This window comes from Amblyomma maculatum, chromosome 10, assembly GCF_055883805.1.
Source record: "Amblyomma maculatum isolate TAMU_Amacu chromosome 10, ASM5588380v1, whole genome shotgun sequence".
In the NCBI taxonomy this organism is placed as follows: Eukaryota; Metazoa; Arthropoda; class Arachnida; order Ixodida; family Ixodidae; genus Amblyomma; species Amblyomma maculatum.
In genome coordinates this window covers 34,177,850-34,188,003 of record NC_139353.1, presented here as the reverse complement: position 1 = coordinate 34,188,003, position 10,154 = coordinate 34,177,850, and the positions used below count along the sequence as shown (strand labels likewise).

The 10,154-nt window shown below is 44.6% G+C and overlaps 1 protein-coding gene across 1 annotated transcript; it reads right to left on the bottom strand.

Annotated features, from left to right (window-relative positions):
- Positions 1-5,958: 5,958 nt before the first annotated feature.
- Positions 5,959-9,257, bottom strand: LOC146176127 (uncharacterized). Its single transcript, XM_084580725.1, has 2 exons — positions 9,198-9,257; positions 5,959-8,049 (listed from the first exon to the last, which is right to left on the bottom strand). Exons 1-2 carry the CDS (start codon positions 9,255-9,257, stop codon positions 5,959-5,961), a joined length of 2,151 nt encoding a protein of 716 aa, XP_084436851.1.
- Between the last annotated feature and the right edge of the window lie 897 nt (positions 9,258-10,154).

Sequence of the window (10,154 nt, the reverse complement as noted above, 5' to 3'; positions counted from 1 at the left end):
TCCTATGCCAGATTCAAAATTCATCAGTTCTGCTTACGCCAGCTGACTGTGTTGAAAACCTTTTCTGTACTATGCGCCCTGTGAAATCCTTTCCCCGCCAATTAGGCGCCATACGCCTCCAAATTATAGCCGATCCCGCTGTGTATATATGGGAGATCTGACATCGGCAAGAGGCCTGCGCTCCAGAGCGCATTGTGAGATGTTTACTAGCGTGATGCAAGTGCGCAGACGTAAGCTTAAGCTTCTCTTACCCCTACCGGCGCCTTTAAACATTCTTAATTTCCCACTTGTGTAGTTTATGCCCTAACTGATACAGAGAAGTTCCTCCGCCTCTGCGTCCTCGCTGTAACATCCCGTTCCCCGCTGTAACTCGTTCGGAAACTCCCACCAAAGAAACATTCTAAACTCACAATGTGGCACAGCATAATGAGTGCTTCCTCATTAGCAGGTGGTTGCTAATGCCGCTAGCGAAGATGTGTTTCAGGTGTCCCGTTGCTGGAACGGACGTAGGGTGGTCAAGGCGAACCTTCGTGCTCAGAATATTGCCCGTGCGCGAAAAGCAGCAGCCACAAATATGTGGGGGAATCAGCGTAGTCAGGACACTACCCGAAAAGATGACCAGCCTCAGACGAGATGCGGGCAACTGTATCACATTTCGAGAATTCCACAATATTCAAGAATTCGAAGCTATATTGACGGCAGGCAATGAATGCAAAGTGTTTTTGCTTTAGCGTTCAAACTAATGATGTAATTGAGGAATAAATCTCAAGCTTAACCTCACAGCACCGAAGAACTTCGGAGAAGTTTTGTGATAACGTCACGGACGGTAATATTTGTTCCTTCTGTTGCCTTCGCCCACATCCGCGGTGCCGCTTCTGCCACTAAACAACGTTTCTAAAGCTTTGCTCAGGTAGCGTTGATTTTAATTCTTCAAATCAAGCGTTTCTATGGTACCGTCTGCGCCGCCATTTTGCGCCATTTTGTGTGTCAGAGTTCTCATGCAAGTTACGTTAGGCCATGTTGTGCTCGATTTTAATGGCACACAATAATAATAATAATAATAATAATAATAATAATAATAATAATAATAATAATAATAATAATAATAATAATAATAATAATAATAATAATAATAATAATAATAATAATAATAATAATAATAATAATTTATTATTGGGTTGCTAAGAAACGCACTCGTGTGTATGTGTGCGGGAAGGGGGGGGGGGGGGGGGGGGGGAGGGGGTTATAACATGCAGGACACACGGTAAAATGTCTGTGGCGTTAAATAGATAAATATTTTCAGTTTGGCGCCTTGTTTAAAACATTTGCTTCTTCTGGAACTATAAAAACACTCGGAACATCAAAAAAGGGCATTTTTTTTTTAGCAGTAACAATGCAAATCCGGCATAAACGACTCCATACCCAGACAGGTTGATGACTGGGAGAGTTGGTAATGTTTCATCTTAGAACCAGCCAAAAGACAAAACCCAAAGAGATGAGCGCTGCGCGAGACTTAGTCACGCGGACGAGGCCAGCCACGTTGTGTGCTCATCTTATTTTGTACTGTATTTTGGCTGGCTTTAAGATGAGCCGTACCCAGAGTGTTAATGAAAGCAATTTTTTCCCATAGCATAAGACAATCATCTTAACCACAGGCCATCCATCAGGAGCCTTCTATATGTTTGCTCTCCAACATCAAAAGCGCACCCAACTGTTCTTCAATAGAAATGTTTTGGTGTGAGTGCAGGCGAGGTTAAAAAAAGCATTTTACAACTCACATTTGGCAACCTTTCATTTACTTCATTTTGAAACACCGGATTCTAGGCAAACGCCTATTTTTTTCTCCGGTTCATACCCAGTTTCTACAGATCTTCAATGCCAAGTTAACATCAGAGTGAACTTCACAGTAACCATTTTAGACTACTGAAGGCTGGAAACGCTGCGAATATTGAAAGGCATGAGCAAGCTCCTATAACATTTCTTAATGTCGAGCTTATCAATTTAGATATGAGGCTCATAAGATACTGCTGTCTTGTTTTCCAGGACGATTTTTAAATGGATGATGCTAGGCCTTCTGCGAAAGTGCTTTGCCCGTGGAAGCATACTTTCATTTTTACGGCGTATAAATCTCAAGGCGCATTGTGCGACTACATTCTCTAGTGTCTGGCTTTTGTGCCATTCGATCCTTTATAAACGGTACGCACCATTAGAAACGCGGTGTGGCTTCAGATATCAAATGCAAAACACTGCTGGCACAAGTGGCAGCGACTTTATTAACTTTTAATCATCATGTCTATGCAAGATCAATACATTTAATTCTTGTATGAATGAAGATACTGAGCCACATGTCTGAAGATTGTAAAATTAATAACTTTCCTTTATTTTTCGAAATAAACAATTCCTTTCAAAGCGTCTATGCTTGCTTGTGATCATAATTGAAGATAAATTTTCATGTGATGAACTGAAGCTAGCTTAATGCCTAATAAGTGCCGCCCTAAGCAGCCAGTTTAGATATATTGCTTCTTAGTCGCGTAGCAAACCACTTACTGCATCACTCTAACACTAAATTACACCCATATAAAGTGAAACCCTTTCCCTAAGCTTTCAAGACCATTTGTGCATTTGTGAGTTTTTTCACGCTTTCGCTGTACTGGTGGGAAGCACACAATGCAGCTTGGTTACTTCAGCCGAAGACGCTACTGCAAGTGTTACAGCATTTATGTTTGCATTTTACTGCTTGTTGTGCAGAGCATCATAAGTGTTTATAAAATGGCTAGTAACGCCATTTTCTCCAAGAGTTTCTTATAACAAAAAGTGACCGCTCATTTTTCCCTGTTAAGTAAGTGATTCTGTCATCACGTATGTACGTTGCATGCCAGCTTTAAAAAAAAACTGCGCCTAAAACTTGCGCTTTCTTTGTTATTCAAAATCCTTTTCTTCCACATTTATATATATATATATATATATATATATATATATATATATATATATATATATATATATATATATATATATATATATATATATATATATATATATATATATATATATATATATATATATGTATATAATGTCAGACATGCGCACAGAAGAGGACAAGGAAGTGTGAAAGACAGGCTCTCCAGAATAGAGGTCGAGGAAGAGGAAGCTCAGCATCTGATGGTTAGCGCGCAAGGCTAAGGTGCAGAATCACTCTGCAAATAAACCTTAACAATATATATATATATATATATATATATATATATATATATATATATATATATATATATATATATATATATATATATATATATATATATATATATATATAGTGGCAAATATTGTGCGCAGTTTTGTCCTATGCCGCTCTGTGCAGCTGTTGTCGTCAATTGTATAACCGAGCGAGAGCCACGATAAAAAAATTCTCATAAGAAGAGAAAGAGCCACGAGCGAGCGGCGCAGAGCTTATGGCTCTTCTTTCTCTCTTATGAGAAACTCTCTTTGGTTCGTGAGAAAAATAAAGTGCGCATTTTAAGTGCACATACATACAAACAAACATCTTTCAAATTATTGGCCTCAAATATCGGAAAAATGCCTAAATTGCTGCGTTCGAATTTTGCACTGGAGAGGGCCGTATAAGTCCTCGAAATTTTTATTCACACGTTAACCCTCATTTTCAACTGGAAGACTGTCGTCTAAGAAGTGACCGTATCGGCCACAGCGACATGTGGCAACAGGAGCATTCATTCCAGTAGATTCGGGCTCCAACACGCTTCACGAACTTTACTATCGGGGATGCATTGATGATGGTGTTCAAGCTATATATAATAAAATTGGCAATTGAGACAAAAGTGCAGAAAGGATTGAAGGTATATATGAATTCCTGCCGGGTATACGTGTTTTAAATCACAGGATGGTTAATAGAAGAGTGCTTTAGAACTGCTCCCCACTGTTCGTACGAGGCGCTTCTACGGCGAAAATGGATCGATTTTAACACGGCAGGCCTCCGCCATGTGATAGATCCACTGTGATAAACCGCACTTATAGCTTACACCTCCGATAACAGCTGGTATGGACGGGAGGACTAGAACTGTCTTATGTAAGTACAGGGGCGGCCATAATAATACAAAGCAAACTTCTGGTGTTTGAACATTTTCACGCCTTCTGTAGAGCTGATACGATGGTTACTCTTGTTTCTCGTCGGTACGCGAACACACTAGTGGCTTGTGCTTCCGTATGGATAAAGTGCTTCCCGATATTCGCTGGGTTACGAGCGGCAAAATATTTTATTGCCGAGGCATGCTCCGTGTTATTATGGCCGGGACTGTGGATGGAGTCTATAAGTACGCGCACCTGTTCCTACAACGTCCATGTGACAAACAAACAACTTTAATCCGAACCAAATGGGGCTTGGTGGGAACCGTACTATGACAGTGGTATAGGAGAAGGTTTGTAATATATTTGAATAGAAAATGCCGAAAAATTAGAGGGTCTCTTAGATATCCCTTAAGGAGAAAATGACAAAAGCCTTCTCTTCCTCTTCTATCGTTTGCTTCTCATCTTTTTCCTCTTATCGGCGTTCGTTGCAGTGCTGCATATAACTCTAAATGGTTTACAGGAAAGGAAAGGCGCAGGATCTTTCACAATATCTCCAGCAAGTGTGAGTTTGGATGGTACACCATCGCTCCTGCCACGTGTCGTTCCTTGGCACGCGTTCAATTGTGGGATTGCAGCAGTTGGCAGGAATGGTAGACCAGGCGAACACATGTCGCGAAATCTCGCGCACAAGTCTCGCGTGCGGGATTTTGTTCCATGTGCTTAGAAAGGCTTTCGAATTAACGAATTAGCGATCTCCTCCGCGGGAGAAGTTAGGCCTCAACGACGTTGTGCACTGCTCACACGTCGCTTGTCCATGTTAAATCCCCACACCCCAAAAAGAGAGGGCTTTTCACATATGCAGTAGTAGGATGGGGGGCATTGACTGGCAGCATGCTAATAACATGCGCCTTTATTGCGTATCAGTTCGAAAGCACCGAATAATTTTTCATGCGCGTCGCATGGCACAGCCGCCGTGCTGATGGCCTGAAACATACCGTCACCGCTAGCTACGCTTTTTGCTGTTCGTAGCGCATCTCGAGATAATGCAGTGTAATGCGGGCTGATTTTTCGCTATAGACTGTTATGTTTGCTCACTGTCATTTTCATTATGCACAGAGGCATTACAGAACTTTATAGCATAGGTATAACTCACTAATGAATCAAGCGTCGCAACAACAGGGGCCAGACTCTACTTGGAGACGCAGAGATTGAGATTTTTATTAATGATGTACCAGCCTATAATTGATAATAGTGCATTGGGGCATAAAAGATGCTTCTTACACAACACATTCTCATGCCGCTCAGTACGTATAAAAACATCTGTATGTGTAAATACAATACTCATACCTAATTCATGTGGAAAATCGGGGCAATGAAAACATATTTCCACGTGGCTGACAGGAAGCACAAACAAGCGAACGCCACATCTTGCTGTAACATGATTTTTTTTCCCCAAGCCGAAACACGTACTGTTAGGCCCATTTGTGATAAATGACGAAAATATAAGGAATACAAACAGAGCAAAAATACGAGATGAGCACTATCAAACCAGCTGCACTTGTCCATGTCTGGGTTCGTTTGCTCATTATTTCGACACGTGCATTATGAAAATTGATGAACTGCTGAAAATGGCCGTGAGTGCCAATACGACCTCATTATTTAGATATTTCTTCATGCAGAGCTGCCGTATCGGTATAACATGGATTTAAGACGGGAACATGCGTGAGATAGTGACATAGATATAGATTACTCTCTCCTAGCCCCATTCTCAGTATTATGTGTTCATATTGTTCATATCGGGCACAGTATTGGAAAGAAAGGAAGAAAAGCACCAAAAGACAAAGGCGAGAAAAATATGTAGAGAACCAAGGTGAAACGTAGTTATTGGTGCACTTTCACCATGCGCGATTTCAGTTCCACAATCTTGCGCTTGATATTTGCTAAATACGGGCTGCCGCGAAAGAACTGCCGCACGCGCGTCTCCTCCGTCGGCTGCACGCAACGCGACAACTCTTTTGGATACATGCGTACGCCACGTGCGCACCCAAAAGCGCTGCCAAAGCGTAGCGTACCCCTCAGCACATCGTTACACTCTCTATTATTGCCGCCTCCATGAGCAGCGACGCTGTTGTTGCGGTAGCATCTTCCAGCGCAGTAGGCGAGGAAAAAGAGCTGTTCTTCGCTCAAGGTGTCCAGCGAACCTGGAAGACGAAGCCAGTTCTGCTCTTGGATTCCGCGCATCAGGACTCCCAGCAGCGTTTCCAATGCTCGCGCGTCTGGGCCAACCGTGCGATTGCACTCGCGTGGCACCGAAGATGACGAGAATATTTTTCGCCGGCGCACAATAACACCGGACCGAATCAGTTCCGAGACGACCGCGAATCCGAGACCGGCCAAGTTGAAGCTCCGCGGTATGTCAGACGAGAACCAGGGTTGGACGAGCAACGACGTAGGTACCCTGACATGTTTTCCCTCGACAATGACCCGAGAAGCCAGCAAGTCTTCCGTGGAGGGCATCATCGCGAACGAGTCGAGGGAATCGAACTCCCGTTGTCTGGACGCCTTCAGGGCACGCAGGTAGGAGTTGAAGAAGGCACCGTCCGATTCCCCTGGCCTGTCCGGTAACTCTTCGTTCTCGTCCATCGCAGAGTCGGTTCTGAGAAAGGGTTTTGACCAGAACGACGTATCCTGCAACAGACGCCTCGGGTCAACTACACTTAAGGTCACGTTCGTCGCCCCAACGTCCCGGACCAGCCTAGTGAGAAAGGACGTGGCCGAGAAGACAGCCTCGGTGCTGACCTCTTGCGCCACGACGGCAGCTAGTGGAGCCAGCCCGGCGACTGTGTAGACAGCACGGAAGCAACGGTCTTTACTATGAACGGTTGTCTCGTCGGGTATCAGAAGCCGGTAGTCAGCCAAAGGTCCCAGTTGACGGACGACCTCCCAGAAGACGTGCTGCGTGATGGCCAACGGCGTTAGGTCTTCGAAGACTCGCTTGACGAACTTCGCCATCGAGGCGCCCTTGATGGCTAGCCGGTTCCAGAAGCGGCCCAGGTGCGCTTTCCATGCCGGGCGCTCCATGACGCCGGGCTCGACGTAGTCGAACCTGACCAACGTTCTGTCGTCTTTCACCATGGCGAAAAGCCGGAGCACGACGTCTTCTGCCTCCCACACAGACGCAGCCGTGAAGGTGATTCTTATACGCGTCGGAAAGCCGAGCTCTGTGAATGTGTTCTCTAGGTAGTCGCTGTAGGTGTGCTTCCTGATGAGCACGTGCCTCTGTGCAGTCCAGATGGCTAGGGCGGACCTACGCCGTACCAGAATCATCCGAGCTATGACCGCGATGTCGAAGAGCGTTTTGACGTTATAGCGCATTTCGAGGTTCAAGATGGCGTCCAGAGGCTCGATATCCGGATCGCCTTTGGCGAGGTTGAGGCGGCAATTCTGCAGGAAATCCAGAATGTGGCGGACGCCTTTCTTCCGGTCGCCGAATACGGATACGCACTGCTGGTAGAGGGACGCGGACGCCTGCAAGGGAGTCTGTATCTTGTCGTCGAGGGCCCAGTTGGCCAGGATCGCGTGGACCCTGGAGAGTATGTCCTTGTGCGAATCCTCGAGGACTGGGCTGCTGGACGTCAGAGACGTCACCAGCAACGTCGGAGAAGAGGGTGACGACGGCGCTGGCGTGGAGTTAGCGACACGGCGGCGACGGCTTCCTCCTCCGCACGCAAATCGATAGAAGTCGTCGCAGGGGTTGACGTCTTCGTCTATGGACGCCGAGAGCCGGTCGACCAGCCGCATGCATCCGGGCGTGACGCAGATTTGCGTCGGAGACAGCCACTTGGAGACGTCCACGCCAAAGTAGAAGGCTACGCATGAGCCGGACGCGGCCACCATGAGGAAACACACGACGTAAGTGGCGCTCCAGGCGCACGAAGGCCGGATCACGGTAGGACGCTCGGCGTAGCTCTCCTGTCGTGAACAGAGGGCCTCAGGAGTTATATTATCGCAATCAGACGCGTATTGTGAGTCAGTGCGGAACGAAAAGCCTGCGATAATGCTGATAATTCTAGGCTTAGACAAATGCGTCCCCTGCTTGCAACAGATATTTAGCGGACAAACAGTAATAAAAAACACTACACCAGACTCCATCTTTTTTTTCTGTCCTCGCCAATTGATACTTTGAGACCATAGTAGAAAAAATGACAATAGTTTAGGCATAGTTAAGCGCAAGTATGAATATGCGTTCACACACGTTGAGACTTCATTTGCTAACTTAAGTTTCAAGATGTTCGAGGTTTACAGAGGTCCACAAGAGTTCAGAGGCTAACAGAACTAATTTGATTTTGACCTTGACCTTGGTAGTATACTTATGGTTGTCGTAGTCACTTATACCAAGTGGTAGTATAAACATGTGTAGAAAAGCTAGGCTCGGTTGTTGAAATAGCAACACTTGGTAAGGCAAGCAGAAACCGTAATCCGGAAATCGGCAAAATTCGTCGTGCTAAAACTAGAAGTGCTATCGCACATACAAAAAACATTAATCCCCAAGGCATTCATTGCTGCCGAACTTTATGTTTGTAGGAAGGTGGCTTGGCTGCTTTCGCACTCCTAATAGCTCTGAATTTCGATAGCCCTTGTTCTATTTTGTCTTCGCCCAATGAAAAACTCCGATGTGTAGCAGTTCACTACCACAAGTTAAGCCGATAACAGAAGCAGAAAAGGAAAAACCAAAAGTTAAGAGCAGGCGTCAAGGGACAAAAATCTAAATGATAAATTCATACTAACAAAGAAAAGTATGGGTCATGTTGGTTCCTGTCGATCGTCCAAAAGGCTTCATTTGTTCCTGTTGTAAAATTCTGGTCACACTGAGGACGACAGCATAAAGGGAACAGTGTATGACGAAGAGATACCCTCATATCTATTTTATTGTGTTTTCATTCCGGGCACTCCACTGCACGCTTTATCTACCTGAAGCAAAAAGTCATCAAATCTCCCAGATGGATTGGTACAGAATGCGACCGCAGGTATACGCTAAGGAAAGCGCTGCAAATTTCACTGTATCCTGCCGGCTAGATCACCGCAACCAAAAAGGCCGCTCGGCACGAAGGTCTACTTACGGATGCTTCTGGCGTACGCTCTAGAGACTGGGAACACGACGGCGGAGTCGTTGAAGTCATCGTGAAGCAGGAAGGAAAGGCGACAGTGGGCTGTCGCACGGGGCACACCTTCTTCGTCACGCGCCTATTTTTTTCGTCACCGTCTTTCGTATTCTCGGCTCCTTCATTTTCTTCTTTTATTTCATGATACAAATACAGAAGAGTAGGTGAGATAGAGAAAATCTTTAGTGAAAGACGTAGTTTTCAGGCAGTGCTGAAACAGCTCTGACGTGCTATTGTTTATTGATTAAATGTTTTAGGAGATAAAACAATGACAAAGAAGGGTGAGGAAAAATTAAAGAGCACTGCAGAATCTTCATTGGAATAATGCGAAAACACGGATGCTGCTGTTGGTTGCTTCTAGTTGACTAATTCACTTCTTGTTTACCCATTTTAGTCTTCGGTATTTGCAAATTGCGAGCCAATTCCTTCCTATGCTCTTTTTCGGCTCTACTTCCGGTTGCGTGACGTCAGCATTCTTGACGTGCCATTAATTCACTTCTTGTTTACCCATTTTAGTCTCCGATAGTTTCAAATTGCGTGCCAATCTCTTCCTATGCCCTTTTCGGCTCTACTTCTGGTTGCGTGACGTCACATCTTTGAAGTCACTCTAATTGACTGATTTAATCAAGTATTTTAGTTTTTGATACAATCAACTGTGGCGCCAAGCCATTGGCTCATAAGACTATTTTTGCCTTTACTTTTTCAATGTTCGTCTAATTAATCAACTATGTAACATATAGCCCTAATTATTTTTTGCACACAACATTGCGTGACTCTCTATCGACTTACATCACTCATTAACTTCTACCACTTCTCAATTACTCACAACTGCAGCGGAAAACTTTTACCTTTTTTACCTACAAATATTTACCTAAATCGCTTATTGGCCTATTTATTATTTCGGACACAACTTTA